This window comes from Salvelinus alpinus, chromosome 4 (genome assembly GCF_045679555.1).
Source record: "Salvelinus alpinus chromosome 4, SLU_Salpinus.1, whole genome shotgun sequence".
NCBI lineage: Eukaryota > Metazoa > Chordata > Actinopteri > Salmoniformes > Salmonidae > Salvelinus > Salvelinus alpinus.
The window spans coordinates 73,469,047-73,487,846 of record NC_092089.1 but is presented as its reverse complement, the minus strand read 5'-3'; the positions used below and the strand labels follow the sequence as shown (position 1 = coordinate 73,487,846).

General features: G+C 44.3%; 1 protein-coding gene across 1 annotated transcript in view; it reads right to left on the bottom strand.

Annotated features, from left to right (window-relative positions):
- fgf24 (fibroblast growth factor 24) overlaps positions 1-12,245 on the bottom strand; it is a 30,933-nt gene extending 18,688 nt beyond the window's left edge. The window contains exon 1 of the mRNA XM_071398958.1: positions 6,628-12,245. Within this exon, the coding sequence (XP_071255059.1) occupies positions 6,628-6,629 (2 nt within the window). The 5' untranslated portion in view covers positions 6,630-12,245. The remainder of the gene's footprint in view (positions 1-6,627) is intronic.
- Positions 12,246-18,800: the final 6,555 nt, after the last annotated feature.

The following is an 18,800-nucleotide window of genomic DNA, read 5'->3' as shown; positions in this document are numbered from 1 at the left end:
CTGTTAACACACCACCAGACGAGCTTCAATGCCATACAACTCTCCTTCCGTGGCCTACAACTGCTCTTAAATGCAAGTAAAACTAAAGGCATGCTCTTCAACCGATCGCTGCCAGCCCGTCTAGCATCACTACTCTGGACGGTTCTGACTTAGAATATGTGAACAACTACAAATACCTAGGTGTCTGGTTAGACTGTAAACTCTCCTTTCAGACTCACATTAAGCATCTCCAATCCAAAATTAAATCTAGAATTGGCTTCCTATTTCGCAACAAAGCATCCTTCACTTATGCTGCCAAACATGCCCTCGTAAAACTGACTATCCGACCGATCCTTGACTTCGGCGATGTAATTTACAAAATAGCCTCCAACACTTTACTCAGCAAATTGGATGCAGTCTATCACAGTGCCATCCGTTGTGTCACCAAAGCCCCATATACTACCCACCACTGTGACCTGTATGCTCTCGTTGGCTGGCCCTTGCTTCATATTCGTCGCCAAACCCACTGGCTCCAGGTCATCTATAAGTCTTTGCTAGGTAAAACCCCGCCTTACTCATCTCACTGGTCACCATAGCAGCACCCACCTGTGGCACATGCTCAAGCAGGTATATGTCACTGGTCACCCCCAAAGCCTTTCCTTTTCCAGTTCTCTGCTGCCAATGACTGGAACGATCTGTAAAAATCACTGAAGCTGGAGACTAATATCTCCCTCACTAACTTTAAGCATCAGCTGTCAGAGCAGCTTACAGATCACTGCACCTGTACATAGCCCATCTGTAAATAGCCCACCCAACTACCACATCCCCATATTGTTATTTATTTATTTTTGCTCCTTTGCACCCCAGTATCTCTACTTGCACATTCATCTTCTGCACATCTATCCCTCCAGTGTTTAATTGCTAAATTGTAATTATTTCGCCACTATGGCCTATGTATTGCCTTACCTCCCTAATCTTACTTCCTTTGCACACACCGTCCATTGACTTTTCTATTGTGTTATTGACTGTACGTTTGTTTATTCCATGTGTAACTCTGTGTTGTTTGTGTCGCACTGCTTTGCTTTATCTTGGCCAGGTCGCAGTTGTAAATGAGAATTTGTTCTCAACTGGCCTACCTGGTTCAATAAAGGTGAAATAAATAGAATAAAATAAACATGCAGTTAATTCGGAAAGTATTCAGACCCCTTGACTTTATCCACATTTTGTTACGTTACAACCTTATTCTAAAATGTATTAAATTGTTTTTTCCCTCATCAATCTACACACAATCCCCCCCAAAATGTAAATATCACATTTACATAAGTATTCAGACCCTTTACTCAGTGCTTTGTTGATGCACCTTTGGCAGCAATTACAGCCTCGAGTCTTCTTGGGTATGAAACTACAATCTTGGCACACCTGTATTTGGGGAGTTTCTCCCATTCTTCTCTGCAGATCCTCTCAAGCTCTGTCAGGTTGGGTGGGGAGTGTCGCTGCACAGCTATTTTCAGGCCTCTCCAGAGATGTTCGATTGGGTTCAAGTCGAGGCTCTGGCTGGGCCACTCATGGACATTCAAAGACTTGTCCCGAAGCCACTCCTGCGTTGTCTTGGCTGTGTGCTTAGGGTCGTTGCCCTGTTGGAAGGTGAACCTTCGCCCCTGTCTGAGGTCCTGAGTACTCTGGAGCAAGTTTTCATCAAGGATCTCTCTGTATTTTGCTTCGTTCATATTTCCCTCAATCCTGACTAGTCTCCCAGTCCCTGCCGCTTAAAAACATCCCCACAGCATGATCCTGCCACCCCCATGCTTCACCGTAGGGATGGTGCCAGGTTTCCTCCAGATGTGACGCTTGGCATTCAGGCCAAAGAGTTCAATCTTGGTTTCATCAGACCAGAAAATCTTGTTTCTCAGGGTGTTTCTCTGAGAGTCGTTTAGGTGCCTTTTGGCAAACTCCAAGTGGGCTGTCATGTGCCTTTTACTGAGGAGTAGCTTCCATCTGGCCACTCTACCATAAAGGACTGATTGGTGGAGTGATGCATAGATGGTTGTCCTTCTGGAAGGTTCTCCCGTCTCCACAGAGCCACTCTAGAGCTCTGTCAGAGGGACCATCAGGTTCTTGGTCACCTCCCTGACCAAGGCCTTTCTCCCCCGATTGCTCAGTTTAGCCAGGCGGCCAGCTCTAGGAAGAGATTTGGTGGTTACAAACTTCTTCCATTTAAGAATGATGGAGGCCACTGTGTTCTTGGGGACCTTCAATGATGCAGAAATGTTTTGGTACCCTTCACCAGATCTGCACCTAGACACAATCCTGCCTGGAGCTCTACGGACAATTCCTTCGACCTCATGGCTTGGTTTTTGCTCTGACATGCACTGTCAACTGTGGGACCTTCTATAGACAGGTGTATGTCTTTCCAAATCATATCCAATCAATTGAAATTACCACAGGTGGACTCCAATAAAGTTGTAGAAACATCTCAAAGATGATCAATGGAAACAGGATGGCCCGAGCTCAATTTCGAGTCTCATAGCAAAGGGTCTGAATAGTTATGTAAATAAGGTATTTTGGTTTTTAATTTTGAATACATTTCTATGGTGTATTATGGTGTATTGTGTGTAGATTGAGGAGGAAAAATGTGTATTTAATCTATTTTAGAATAAGGCTGTAAGGTAACAAAATGTGGGAAAAGTAAAGGGGTCTGAAAACTTTCAGAATGCACTGTATGCTGCTGCTACTGTTTATTATCTATCCTGTTCTCTAGTCACTTTATTCCTAGTTGTACGTACATATCTACCTCAATTACCTCGTACCCCTGCACATCGACTCAGTACAGGTACCCCGTGAGTATAGACATGTTATCGTTACTCATTGTGAATTTATTATTACTTTTCTATTATTTCTCCATTTTCTTTCAATCTGCATTGTAAGTAAGCATTTCACTGTTAGTCTATACCTGTTGTTCACGAAGCACGTGACACATTTGATTTGATTCGATTTTGTGAGCAAAAGCGACTGCTATACTTCAAACCGTTCTAATGAGGTGATGTTGACACTTACGATTATGGACAAGAGAGTAAACTACGTGTCTATATTAATAAACAATATGTATTTGAACATATACAGTACAATATGTATTTGAACATATACAGTACATTGCAAAACAATACATAATACTATGAATATGTAGCAATTTAAATAAAAGCGTTTTCCAAAATAGAATATTCAAAACACTGTACTCTACATAAATGATCAACTCAACATGTTCAGGTGATTCTGTTAGTATGATATAGGCTGTATTTTCATATTTTGCCTTGTGATATAAATTACAGAGGTTGTGCGTTGACAGACACATGTACCTTAGACAATGTGCAGAAGCAATCACATTGGCACAAAGTGAGGCAGCAAAATATAGCACTTGTCACACACCGTTTAGCTGTAAATGGGTTCAATTCATCTTGATAAGAGCTTCCAGAGCAGATACGCTTTGGCTGAAATAAGCTCCCATCATTCTTTGAATACTACAGGTTCCTCCATTACAGTTTAAGTGAGACAACATCTGAAGTGCTAAACTGCCTCACACCTCGAGGGCTGCAATCATTACAGATATAATCATATTTTTGGAAGTGTTTGGGGATTGACAAATTGCTTTATTCAACTCCACTGCTGTGAGTGAGACATGTTAGCCAAATGTCTGCTTAAATAATTTACAGCCCAAGCCTTGTGCTGGGGTCGGCCTGAAATGGGGGGAAGCAACAGGGGACTTTTATGAGGAAAATGAGGGCTCTCAATTGGAAGTCTTTTCTACAGAGCATATATCACCTTTGCCTGTGTTCACTCCAGTTGGAGTTAATAGCATTAGAAAACAGTGACACTCTATGTAACCACATGCAGATTGCAGTTACAACAAAATATCCTCAAAAGAGCTGTTGTAGGGTACTTCTAAACACTCACAACATGATATTACTTATTATGGGTTCGTTAATAGCTTTTGTTTTTTTAACTCTAATAATTTACATGAATTCACAACATGACCAATAGAAGGGTCACTCATTCTAGGGCCAAAGTCTACAGAGGTGGACATGTTGGGGTGTGTCACTACTAACGGTGAAACTAGTCAAATGTTTTCGTCGGATAGCTCTTCAACATATTGTATTTCGGCAGGCTAGCCTAGCTAAATAGGATGACTAAAGACAGTACAGTATGGGGAGCACAGAGATATAACGGTAGATGGCCTGGCTGGCTGACTGCTACTGCCTAAGCAGATATGAGATGATGGCTTCAGGAATAAAAAAGAATAGTCATCAACAAAAAACTAGTAATATGGACAACTGAAATATTATATTATTTCATAGTAATTTCCTATTTTTCTTTTGATGTCTACCCAATGTGTACATGACAGAGACTATGGAATATTTTGAATGTTTTGGCAATTGAATGTTCATTATTTTTGGCTTTGGAATTTCCATTATAAACCTCTAAAATCATTTTAATGTCATCATTAAAAGTGCTGCGCTCTAATTGCTCAGCACTAGAGAGAGCAGCAGGTCTGGAGCAAAAGCTGATGAAACGACAGAGGATACATGCTAAGGGTAAATGTGTCCATCACATGCACTCCTATCCAAGCTCCAAAGAGGGAGAAAAACACAAGTTAGCACAGACATTACTGAACAAGTCCACAACAAATACACATGAACTCACTATCTTGCTCTAAAGTGAGACATCTCCCAACTACTTCCTCTGCTCTGTTGGTTAGAGAAAAGCCTGGGTTTGTGGGCAGAGGAATGCAGCGTACATCTTTGCCATAGCCAGCCGTGGAGGTAATGCGTCCGCGTGTTGGTGCTTGTCGAGCAAAGCGCGCCTCCCCTCGTATTAATAACCGCGGCCTATTGCTGTACCCAACGCTGTATTTTACTGGACCGGGACGCTTACAGGAAGAGACAATGAACCCCTCCACATCTTTTCCCCCCCCCCCCCCCCCCCCATCAGACGATCTCTTCCAAACGTCTGTTTTTAGAAGTTGGATAACCCCTACTGGATAACCCCTACTCCCAAAGAACTCCTGGGTATGTAGTGTTGGCCAAGATCTAGCAGTCTAAAAGATGAACTGAGAGATCATTTGGTCCGCTTTCTGTCTATAAAGACGTTCATATCTGTGGAGGTAACAAGTATACCCAAGGAATTATTGTCAAGAGACAGTACTGTCAAAGTGGTTACTGTGAAAATACATCCCTGACAATGACAATGAGGGCTTCCTTTCTGTCTAATATAAACATACCGACATGATCACTTTTCCCCCGAGGCTAACTCATTGTTCCAGTTCCATTTTGAAAGCTCTCCATGAATGCTTGAAATGTTCCATAGATTTTCTTTCTTGTTTGTTTATTTAGCTGTATCTAGGTGATGTGCCAACCTGTCACTTACTGGAATATAGATCCTTGTTTTCTCAAAAGAAAGGTCATATCTGAAATGAGGGTGAGAGGGAGGGACCCCACACTCAGCCCATTGGTGTGCCCTTAACTTGAGAAAACAGATATATGGTCAACAACGTGCACACATTCAAATCTGTCAGTCACAAAAAGTTCAACACCTTGGCTGTATGCTTGACAGGAAAGCTGTAATCCTCTATGCACCCCTAATGCTCCACTAACATTGTTGCAGCACTAAATATGTTCTGCAGTACTGTTGTCAGAGCATCGTGATTATAGTCAGGGGTCCCTATCATACTTTTATGTCCTATTCAATATCAGCTGGCTGGGAGAGGAGAACGCTACTGATAGCATGTCTCTGAGCTGGGAGAGGAGAAGGCTACTGATAGCATGTCTCTGAGCTGGGAGAGGAGAAGGCTACTGATAGCATGTCTCTGAGCTGGGAGAGGAGAAGGCTACTGATAGCATGTCTCTGAGCTGGGAGAGGAGAAGGCTACTGATAGCATGTCTCTGAGCTGGGAGAGGAGAAGGCTACTGATAGCATGTCTCTGAGCTGGGAGAGGAGAAGGCTACTGATAGCATGTCTCTGAGCTGGGAGAGGAGAAGGCTACTGATAGCATGTCTCTGAGCTGGGAGAGGAGAAGGCTACTGATAGCATGTCTCTGAGCTGGGAGAGGAGAAGGCTACTGATAGCATGTCTCTGAGCTGGGAGAGGAGAAGGCTACTGATAGCATGTCTCTGAGCTGGGAGAGGAGAAGGCTACTGATAGCATGTCTCTGAGCTGGGAGAGGAGAACGCTACTGATAGCATGTCTCTGAGCTGGGAGAGGAGAAGGCTACTGATAGCATGTCTCTGAGCTGGGAGAGGAGAACGCTACTGATAGCATGTCTCTGAGCTGGGAGAGGAGAAGGCTACTGATAGCATGTCTCTGAGCTGGGAGAGGAGAAGGCTACTGATAGCATGTCTCTGAGCTGGGAGAGGAGAAGGCTACTGATAGCATGTCTCTGAGCTGGGAGAGGAGAAGGCTACTTATAACATGTCTCTGAGAGCAAGTATCCTGAGTGAAATATGCAGCCAATACGAATCGGTAAGAGGTGAAATGTAAGCTATGTCAGTCTGCCTGGGTACAGTAGTCTCCTAAGTACGGAAATAGCAATACTTCTAAGAGAAGAAATCTCTGGGAGATTTGACATGGTCAAGGCCCTAGTTGACCTCAGCTACTCACATAAAGCCCTCGGGTACCGTACGTGGCTCTGTAGTCTGCCAGAGGTGGCTGCCGTACGTGGCTCTGTAGTCTGCCAGAGGTGGCTGCCGTACGTGGCTCTGTAGTCTGCCAGAGGTGGCTGCCGTACGTGGCTCTGTAGTCTGCAAGCGGTGGCTGCCGTACGTGGCTCTGTAGTCTGCCAGAGGTGGCTGCCGTACGTGGCTCTGTAGTCTGCAAGCGGTGGCTGCCGTACGTGGCTCTGTAGTCTGCCAGAGGTGGCTGCCGTATGTGGCTCTGTAATCTGCCAGAGGCGGCTGCCGTACATGGCTCTGTAGTCTGCCAGAGATGGCTGCCGTACGTGGCTCTGTAGTCTGCCAGAGGTGGCTGCCGTACGTGGCTCTGTAGTCTGCCAGAGATGGCTGCCGTACGTGGCTCTGTAGTCTGCCAGAGGTGGCTGCAAAGGTGAGGTCAATTAAATTCCAATTAAATTACAGTTTAACTAGGTGTAAGCATTTGCACAAACACACAATTCAACTAATCCAATCATTAACAAAAGCCCTTGATAGCTTGAATCAGAATCAGGTGTGTTAGTACAAGGCTGGGACTAGGCTACAGGTCCACAGGAGCAGGATGGAAGAACATTTTTTTAAACCTTTATTTAACCAGGCAAGTCAGTTCAGAACAAATTCTTATTTGGGTAAGGAATACCTAGGATAGGATAAAGTAATCCTTCTAACCCCCCCCCCTTAAAATAGTTAGATGCACTATTGTAAAGTGGTTGTTCCACTGGATATCATAAGGTGAATGCACCAATTTGTAAGTCGCTCTGGATAAGAGCGTCTGCTAAATGACTTAAATGTAAATGTAATGTAAATGTTATTTACAATGATGGCCTAGGAACAGTGGGTTAACTGCCTTGTTCAGGGGCAGGACAATAGAGTTTTACCTTGTCATCTCAGGGATTCGATCTAGCAACCTTTCGGTTACTGGCCCAATGCTCTAACCACTAGGCTACATTGATCTCTGGACAGATGGCTGAGGACCACTCAGTACTCTACTGTTTTGCAGAAATGACACATCCTCTGCATCCCTACTGTCCCACACCCAGTCCATCCAGTAGTGCAGAAAAGCACAAAGAATAGATCTCAGATGTGAACAGTGATGGTCAGTGCTGGTCAGATGCCCTTGGTGTCCCCTCACAGATTGTTACAAATGTGTCCAGTAATGTCACGTTCCATAACACAAGAGTGCGGGATAATGTCATGTTTTCTTTTGTATCTCCAGGCTGCATTGAAGTCAAACCCTGGCCTGGAATTCAAGTCAAGCGCAGCAGGGGGATTTCCACGTGCCTCCAAGTCTCTCCTCGGACCATAAAGTTACACATCACCATGTCGCTTACATCCTCTAGTCTCTCACTTCCTACGAGCTACAGGACAGACACACTGACTTGGGGAAATTATCCTCATAGCTCACGGATGGAAGGTTGTAGCTCCAGTACAGGTAAAGGACAGTCAATTCATAGTGATGTGAAGCATGCTTTGAAGTAAGCCATGGACATTACTGCCACCAAGTGGTGACCCTTCCAAAGTGATAAATTGGACACATTGATTTATGACCCATATTTAAAATAATATGGGTCATATTTAAGCAATAAGGCCCGCGGAGTGTGGTATATGGCCAATATACCACGGCCAAGGGCTGTTCTTATGCACAAGGCAACTGGATAAAGTGCCTGGATAAATCAAATCAAATCAAATTTGTCACATGCACCGAATACAACATGTGTAGACTTTACAGTGAAATGCTTATTTACAAGCCCTTAACCAACAATGCAGTTTTTTTTAACTACCTAAAAAAAACAAGTAATAAAAGCTGTAAAATAACAATAGCGAGGCTATATACAGGGGGTACCGGTACAGAGTCAATGTGCGGGGTCACCGGTTAGTCAAGGTAATTGAGGTAATATGTACATGTAGGTAGAGTTATTAAAGTGACTATGCATAGATAACAAACAGAAAGTAGCAGCAGCGTAAAAGAGGGTGGGGGGGCAATGCAAATAGTCTGGATAGCCATTTGATTAGATGTTCAAGAGTCTTATGGCTTGGGGGTAGAAGCTGTTTAGAAGCCTCTTGGACCTAGACTTGGCACTCCGGTACAGCTTGCCGTGCGGTAGCAGAGAGAACAGTCTATGACTAGGGTGGCTGGAGTCTTTGACAATTTTTAGGGCCTTCCTCTGACACCACCTGGTATAGAGGTCCTGGATGGCAGAAAGCTTGGCCCCAGTGATGTACTGGGCCGTACGCACTACCCTCTGTAGTGCCTTGCAGTCAGAGGCCTAGCAGTCGCCATACCAGGCAGTGATGCAACCAGTCAGGATGCTCTCGACAGTGCAGCTGTAGAACCTTTTTAGTCTCCTGAGGGGGAATAGGTTTTGTCGTGCCCTCTTCATGACTGTCTTGGTGTGCTTGGACCATGTTAGTTTGTTGGTGATGTGGACGCCAAGGAACTTGAAGCTCTCAACCTGCTCCACTATAGTTGATGAGAATGGGAGCGTGCTTGGTCCTCCTTTTCCTGTAGTCCACAATCATCTCCTTTGTTTTGATCACATTGAGGGAGAGGTAGTTGTTCTTGCACCACACGGTCAGGTCTCTGACCTCCTCCCTATAGGCTGTCTCGTCGTTGTTGGTGATCAGGCCTACTACTGTTGTGTCATCGGCAAACTTAATGATGGTGTTGGAGTCGTGTCTGGCCGTGCAGTCATGAGTGAACAGGGAGTACAAGAGGGGACTGAGCACGCACCCCTAAGGGGCACCCCGTGTTGAGGATCAGCGTGGCGGATGTGTTGTTACCTACCCTTACCACCTGTGGGTGGCCCGTCAGGAAGTCCAGGATCCAGTTGCAAAGGGAGGTGTTTAGTCCCAGGGTCCTTAGCTTAGTGATGAGGGCACTATGGTGTTGAACGCTGAGCTGTAGTCAATGAATAGCATTCTCACATAGGTGCTCCTTTTGTCCAGGTGGGAAAGGCCAGTGTGGAGTGCAGTAGAGATTGGAATAATCTGTGGATCTGTTGGGGCGATATGCAAATTGGAGTGGGTCTAGGGTTTCTGGGATAATGGTGTTGATGTGAGCCATGACCAGCCTTTCAAAGCACTTAATGGCTACAGACGTGAGTGCTACGGGTCGGTAGTCATTTAGACAGGTTACCTTAGTGTTCTTGGGCACAGGGACTATGGTGGTTGGCTTGAAACATGTTGGTATTACAGACTCGGACAGGGAGAGTTTGAAAATGTCAGTGAAGACACTTACCAGTTGGTCAGCCCATGCTCGGAATACACGTCCTGGTAATCTGTCTGGCCCCGCGGCCTTGTGAATGTTGACTTGTTTAAAGGTCTTACTCACATCGGCTGCGGAGAGCGTGATCACACAGTCACCCGTAACAGCTGATGCTCTCATGTAGGTTTCAGTGTTACTTGCCTTGAAGCGAGTGTAGAAGTAATTTAGCTCGTCTGGTAGGCTCATGTCACTGGGAAGCTCTCAGCTGTGCTTCCCTTTGTAGTCTGCAATAGTTTGCAAGCCCTGCCACATCCGACGTGCGTCGGAGCCGTTGTAGTACAATTCAATCTGAGTCCTGTATTGACGCTTTGCCTGTTTGATGGTTTGTCGGAGGGCATAGCGGGATTTCTTATAAGCTTCTGGGTTAGAGTCCCGCTCCTTAAAAGCGGCAGCTCTACCCTTTAGCTCAGTGCGGATGTTACCTGTAATTTATGGCTTCTGGTTGGGGTATGTACGTACAGTCTTTGTGGGGACGACATCATCGATGCACTTATTAATGAAGCCAGTGATTGATGTGGTGTACTCCTCAATGCCATCGGAAGAATCCCGGAACATATTCCAGTCTGTGCTAGCAAAACAGTCCTGTAGCTTAGCATCTGCTTCATCTGATCACTTTTTTATAGACCGAGTCACTGGTGCTTCCTGCTTTAATTGTTGCTTGTAAGCAGGAATCAGGAGGATAGAATTATGGTCAGATTTTCCAAATGGAGGGAGAGGGAGAGCTTTGTACGCGTCTCTGTGTGTGGAGAACAGGTGGTCTAGAGTTTTTTTCCCTCTGGTTGTACATTTAACATGCTGGTAGAAATGAGGTAAAACTGATTTAAGTTTCCCTGCATTAAAGTCCCTGGCCACTAGGAGCGCCGCCTCTGGATGAGCGTTTTCCTGTTTGCTTATGGCCGTATACAGCTCATTGAGTGCGGTCTTAGTGCCAGCATCGGTTTGTGGAGGTATGTAGACAGCTACGAAGAATATAGATGAAAACTCTCTAGGTAGATAGTGTGGTCTACAGCCTTTCATGAGATACTCTACCTCAGGCGAGAAACACCTCGAGACTTCCTTAGATATCGTGCACCAGCTGTTGTTTACAAATATACATAGACCGTCACCCCTTGTCTTACCAGAGGCTGCTGTTCTATCCTGCCGATACAGTGTATAACCCGTCAGCTGTATGTTATTCAGCCCTAAGCCGTGGTATGTTGGCAATATACTGTACCACAAACACCCAAGGTGCCTTATTGCTGTTATAAATTGGTTACCAACGTAATTAGAGCAATAAAAATACATGTTTTATCATACCCGTGGTATTCGAGCCCTGAATGTCAATCAGCATTTAGGGCTTGAACCACCCAGTTCATAATTGTAGATAGATAATGGTTAAGACAGTGTCTCAGGTCAAGTGAGCTCACTTGCTGAGATTGTCCTCTATTCTAGACAACAGTGGTCCATAAATGTTATATTTCTGTGTTAACAATGCCACAAAATCATTTTTAAATCCCCTTCCAATAAATGGCTGCATGGCAAACGCAATGGCTATGCAACCTTGTCCCTGCAGAGCCAGACTTCTTCATTTGAAATGACTGGGCTTCCTTGTGTTGGGGACTGTTGTCAGAGTTGATGTGATCCCAGCCAGCATTATATACAGTACCAGTCAAAAGTTTGGACACACCTACCTACTCATTCCAGGATTTTTCTTTATTTTTACTATTTTCTACATTGTAGAATAGTGAAGACATCAAAACAATTGAAAAAAACACATGGAATCATGTAGTAACCAAAAAAGTGTTAAACAAATCAAAATATATTTGAGATTTGAGATTCTTCAAAGTAGCCACCCTTTGCCTTGATGAAAGCTTTGCACACTCTTGGAAGTCTCTCAAACAACTTCATGAGGTAGTCATTTCAATTAACAGGTGTGCCTTGTTAACAGTTCATTTTTATGGATTTGTTTTCCTTCTTAATGTGTCTGAGCCAATCAGTTGTGTTGTGACAAGGTAGGGGTGGTATACAGAAGATAGCCATATTTGGTAAAATACCAAGTTCATAGTATGGCGAGAACAGCTCAAATAAGCAAAGAGAAAGGAAGTCCATCATTACTTTAACCACTGTGTGATATTCCGGTCTGTGGGACTCATTTTCAATGTTTACTAAAATAAAAAATATTTTTTCAACCTGAGACTCATTGGCCTTGGCTCATTTTCTGTGAAGAACATGTAAAATAACATATTTTCATTGAGTGCACACTGTGCACCCCCATACACATTTATATTATATTACATATGGACCTGGGGGTAATAAACGTTTGGAAAACTGTGTGTGTAGGTGAAAACAAGTCAAATGAAACAAAAATGTTTGCTGTGTGCCTTCACTCTGTCTTCCTCCTTGTCTGTCTCCCTGCCGGTCTGCCTGTCTCCCACTTCTCTCGCACTCTTTACCCTTTGTAGTGTGTGAAACAATGTGATATGTGATAAATGTGATCTGGCAGAGGTAAATGGCAAAAATTAACCATGTATGCTGTCTATATTGCTTGTAATTATTATGTCAACATCTAAATATTAAGTATTAAGTATGTTTAAGTAAATTGTTATGGCTGTATTGTTTTAAAACCCCAATAATGTGGGTCCATCAGACCCGTGAACATTGGGTGAATAACAAAAACACATACAACACACAAGGGTTAAGACATGAAGGTCAGTCAATCCGTAAAATTCAAGAACTTTGAACGTTTCTTCAAATGCAATCGCAAATACCATCAAGCGCTATGATTAAACTGGCTCTCATGAGGACAGCCACAAGACAGGAAGACCCAGAGTTACCTCTGCTGCAGAGGATAACTTCCTTTGAGTTAACTGCACATCAGAAATTGCAGCCCAAATAAATGCTTCACAGAGTTCAAGTAACAGACACATCTCAACATCAACTGTTTAGAGGAGACTGTGTGAATCAGGCCTTCATGGTTGAATTGCTGCAAAGAAACCACTACTAAATGACACCATTAAGAAGAAGAGACTTGTTTGGGCCAAGAAACACAAGCAATTGACATTAGACAGTAGAAATCTGTCCTGAGATTTTAGGTTCCAACCGCCGTGTCTTTGTGAGACACAGTGTAGGTGAACACATGTGTGGTTCACACCGTGAAGCATTGAGGAGGAGGTGTGATGGTGTGGGGGGTGCATGGCTATCACAGCATTCTGCAGCGATTTGCCATCCCATCTGGTTTGTGCTTAGTGGGACTATCATTTGTTTTTCAACAGAACAATGACCCAAAACACACCTCCAGGCTCTGTAAAGGCTACTTGACCAAGAAGGAGAGTGTTGGAGTGCTGCATCAGATGACCTGGCCTCCACAATCACCCGACCTCAACCCAATTGAGATGGTTTGGAATGTGTTGGACCGGACAGTGAAATAAAAGCAGGCAACAAGTGCTCAGCATATGTGGGAACTCCTTCAAGACTGTTGGAAAAGCATTCCAAGTGAAGCTGGGTGAGAGAATGCCAAGAGTGTGCAGAGCTGTTACTTTGAAGAATCTAAAATACTTTTTTGGTTACTACATGATTCCATTTGTGTTATTTCATAGTTTTGATGTCTTCACTATTATTCTACAATGTAGAAAATAGTACAAATAAAGAAAAACCCTTGAATGATAACTGATCCAAGATGGCGCAGCAGTCAGGAGTCTTTGTCTTGTCGTGTCCCGTGTATATATCGTTTTATCTTTTTTATTCGCATATCATTTTTTTATTTTTCTTAGCCTCAACTTCAACATACTCTCTTGCAACTCACTGCACCCAATGTGGTATGGATCTGCTATTTTCTTTACTTTAGAACCGAAACCCCCAACAGAAGCAAGCCAGCTAGCTACTAGCTAGTAGTCAGCTAGCCACTGCTAGCGGTCATCAGCTAACCTTTAGCCCGGACAACTCCTGCCAGTCTGCTCAGCGCGATTAAACCCAGAGCATATCGGACTTCTCTTTTCTCCACATCTCCAGATTCCTACCGCAAGCTCTGAACCTTTTCACCTAGATCATCGCAGCTAGCTAGCTGCTATCCGAGTGGCTACACCTGGCTATCGTCTCTGTCCCGAAGCAAGCACCAATTAGCCTGGAGCTAGCCTATGCTAGGCCCATCTCCCGGCAAGCTGAAGAGGTTCATCAGCCACTCCTTGGGCTACAATACCTATTTTGCCAATTGGCCTGGACACCTTTTACTGCCGATATGGAGCCCCGCCGATTCATCACGACAGGACTACCGACGTAATCCGCCCGAGTTTTTTTTTCAACGGGCTCCTCCGTCGCGACGTCCCCTGAATGCCCATCTGCTAGCCGGCTAGCTGTCTAGAGCATACCGGACTGTTAGCTAAAGAGGTCCATCAGCCCATTTCTTGGGCTACTATACCTATTTTGCCAATTGGCCTGGACCCTTTTACTACACAGAGCCCTGCTGATCCATCATGACTGGTCTGCCGACGTAACCGCATGAGGGGGCTACAACAGACTTCCCTCTAAGGTCCTTCTGATAGCCTGCTAGCCTCGGCCCGCTAGCTGTCTGAATCGCCGTGTCTCCAGCCCGCCTAACTACTCACTGGACCCTATGATCACTCGGCTACGCATGCCTCTCCCTAATGTCAATATGCCTTGTCCATTGCTGTTTTGGTTATTGATTATTGTCTTATTTCACTGTAGAGCCTCCAGCCCTGCTCAATATGCCTTAGCTAATCCTTTCGTTCCACCTCCCACATACGCGGTAACCTCACCTGGTTTAAATGGTGTCTCTAGAGACAATAACTCTCTCATCGTCACTCAATACCTAGGTTTACCTCCACTGTATTCACATCCTACCATACGATTGTCTGTACATTATGCCTTGAATCTATTATACCGCGCACAGAAACCTGCTCCTTTTACTCTCTGCTCCGAACGTACTAGACGACCAGTTCTTATAGCCTTTAGCCGTACCCTTATCCTACTCCTCCTCTGTTCCTCTGATGTAGAGGTTAATCCAGGCCCTGCAGTGCCTAGCTCCACTCCCATTCCCCAGGTGCTCTCATTTGTTGACGTCTGTAACTGTAAAAGCCTTGGTTTCATGCATGTTAACATTAGAAGCCTCCTCCCTAAGTTTGTTATATTCACTGCTTTAGCACACTCTGCCAACCCGGATGTCCTAGTCATGTCTGAATCCTGGCTTAGGAAAACCACCAAAAACCCTGAAATTTCCATCCCTAACTATAACATTTTCCGACAAGAGGGGGCGGAGTTGCAATCTACTTCAGAGATAGCCTGCAGAGTTCTGTCTTACTATCCAGGTCTGTGCGCAAACAATTCGAGCTTCTACTTTTAAAAAGTCTCTCACCGTTGCCGCTTGCTATAGACCACCTTCTGCCCCCAGCTGTGCCCTGGACACCATATGTGAATTGATTGCCCCCCATCTATCTTCAGAGCTTGTGCTGTTAGGTGACCTAAACTGGGACATGCTTAACACCCCGGCCGTCCTACAATCTAAGTGTGATGCCCTCAATCTCACACAAATTATCAAGGAACCTACCAGGTACAATCCCAAATCCGTAAACACGGGCACCCTAGATATGATCCTAACCAACCTGCCCTCCAAATACACCTCTGCTGTCTTCAACCAGGATCTCTGCGATCACTGCTTCATTGCCTGCGTCCGTAATGGGTCTGCGGTCAAACGACCACCCCTCATCACTGTCAAACGTTCCCTAAAACACTTCAGCGAGGAGGCCTTTCTAATCGACCTGGCCCGGGTAACCTGGAAGGATATTGACCTCATTCTGTCAGTAGAGGATGCTTGGTTATTCTTTAACAGTGCTTACCTCACCATCTTAAATAAGCATGCCGTATTCAAAAAAATTATAACCAGGAACAGATATAGCCCTTGGTTCCCTCCAGACCTGACTGCACTTGACCAGCACAAAAACATCCTGTGGCGTACTGCATTAGCATCGAATAGCCCCCGCGATATGCAACTTTTCAGGGAAATTAGGAACCAATATACTCAGGCAGTTAGGAGAGCCAAGGCTATCTTTTTCAAACAGAAATTTGCATCCTGTAGCACAAACTCCAAAAAGTTCTGGGACACTGTAAAGTCCATAGAGAATAAGAGCACCACCTCCCAGATGCCCACTGCACTGAGGCTAGGATACACTGTCACCACCAATAAATCCACGATAATTGAGAATTTCAATAAGACATTTTCTACGGCTGGCCATGCTTTCCACCTGGCTACCCCTACCTCCAGATGAGCTTCAATGCCATACAACTCTCCTTCCGTGGCCTACAACTGCTCTTAAATGCAAGTAAAACTAAAGGCATGCTCTTCAACTGATCGCTGCCCGCCCGTCCAGCATCACTACTCTGGACGGTTCTGACTTAGAATATGTGAACAACTACAAATACCTAGGTGTCTGGTTAGACTGTAAACTGTCCTTCCAGACTCACATTAAGCATCTCCAATCCAAAATTAAATCTAGAATCGGCTTCCTATTTCGCAACAAAGCATCCTTCACTCATGCTGCCAAACATACCCTCGTAAAACTGACTATCCTACCAATCATTGACTTCGGCGATGTCATTTACAAAATAGCCTCCAACACTCTACTCAGCAAATTGGATGCAGCCTATCACAGTGCCATCCGTTTTGTCACCAAAGCCCCATATACTACCCACCACTGTGACCTGTATGCTCTCGTTGGCTGGCCGTTGCTTCATATTCGTTGCCAAACCCACTGGCTCCAGGTCATCTATAAGTCTTTGCTAGGTAAAGCCCTGTCTTATCTCAGCTCACTGGTCACCATAGCAGCACCCACCCGTAGCACGCGCTCCAGCAGGTATATTTCACTGGTCACCCCCAAAGCCAATTTCTCGTTTGGCCGCCTTTCCTTCCAGTTCTCTGCTGCCAATGACTGGAACGAATTTCAAAAATCACTGAAGCTGGAGACATATCTCCCTCATTAACTTTAAGCACCAGCTGTCAGAGAAGATCACAGATCACTGCACCTGCACATAGCCCATCTGTAAATAGCCCATCCAACTACCTCATCCCCATACTGTTATTATTATTTTTTAAATCTCCTTTGCACCCCAGTATCTCTACTTTCACATTCATCTTCTGGACATCTATCACTCCAGTGTTTAGTTGCTAAATTGTAATTATTTTGCCACTATGGCCTATTTATTGCCTTACCTCCCTTATCTTACCTAATTTGCACACACTGTATACATACTTTTTTTCTATTGTGTTATTGACTGTATGTTTGTTTATTCCATGTGTAACTCTGTGTTGTTGTTTGTGTCGCACAGCTTTGCTTTATCTTGGCCAGGTCGCAGTTGTAAATGAGATCTTGTTCTCAACTAGCCTACCTGGATAAATAAAGGTGAGATAAAATAAAAAAAAAAATTCATAGGTGTGTCCAAACTTTTGACTGGTACTGTATAACCAATGCTGATGATGCAATTAAGGTGGCTAAAAGGGTCATATATTCTTTGTCATGTGACAAGGTAAAAATCTGTCGTTCTGCCCCTGAACAAGGCAGTTAACCCACTGTTCCTAGGCCGTCATTTAAAATAAGAATTTGTTCTTAACTGACTTGTTCTTAACTGAATTTTACATACACTTGGGTTGGAGTCATTAAAACTTGTTTTTCAACCACTCCACAAATGTATTGTTAACAAACTACAGTTTTGGCAAGTCGGTTAGGACATCTACTTTGTGCATGACACAAGTCATTTTTCCAACAATTGTTTACAGACAGACTATTTCACTTATAATTCACTGTATCACAATTCCAGTGGGTCAGAAGTCAACTAAGTTGACTGTGCCTTTAAACAGCTTGGAAAATTCCAGAAAATGATGTCATGGATTTAGAAGCTTCTGATAGGCTAATTGACATAATTTGAGTCAATTGGAGGTGTACCTGTGGATGTATTTCAAGGCCTACCTTCAAACTCAGTGCGTCTTTGCTTGACTTCATGGGAAAATCAAAGGATATCAATCGAAATCAATCAAGACCTCAGAAAACAATTGTAGACCTCCACAAGTCTGGTTCATCCTTTGGAGCAATTTCCAAACGCCTGAAGGTACCACGTTCATCTGTACAAACAATAGTACGCAAGTGTAAACACCATGGGACCACGCAGCCGTCATACCGCTCAGGAAGGAGATGCGTTTTGTCTCCTAAAGATGAACGTACTTTGGTGCGAAAGGTGCAAATCAATCACAAACAACAGCAAAGGACCTTGTGGAGATGCTGGAGGAAACAGGTACAAAAGTATCTATATCCACAGTAAAACGAGTCCTATATCGACATAACCTGAAAGGCCGCTCAGCAAGGAAGAAGCCACTGCTCCAAAACCAACATAAAAAAGCAAGATTACGGTTTGCAACTGCACATGGGGACAAAGACTGTACTTTTTGGAGAAATGTCCTCTGGTCTGATGAAACAAAAATAGAACTGTTTGGCCATAATGACCATCGTTATGTTTGGAGGAAAAAGGGGGAGGCTTGCAAGCCAAAGAACACCATCCAAACCGTGAAGCACGGGGGTGGCAGCATCATGTTGTGGGGGTTCTTTGCTGCAGGGGGGACTGGTGCACTTCACAAAATAGATGGCATCATGAGGTAGGAAAATGATGTGGATATATTGAAGCAACATCTCAAGACATCAGTCAGGAAGTTAAAGCTTGGTCGCAAATGGTTCTCCAAATGGACAATGACCCCAAGCATACTTCCAAAGTTGTGGCAAAATGGCTTAAGACAAGAAAGTCAAGGTATTAGAGTGGCCATCACAAAGCCCTGACCTCAATCTTATAGAACATTTGTGGGCAGAACTGAAAAAGCGTGTGCGAGC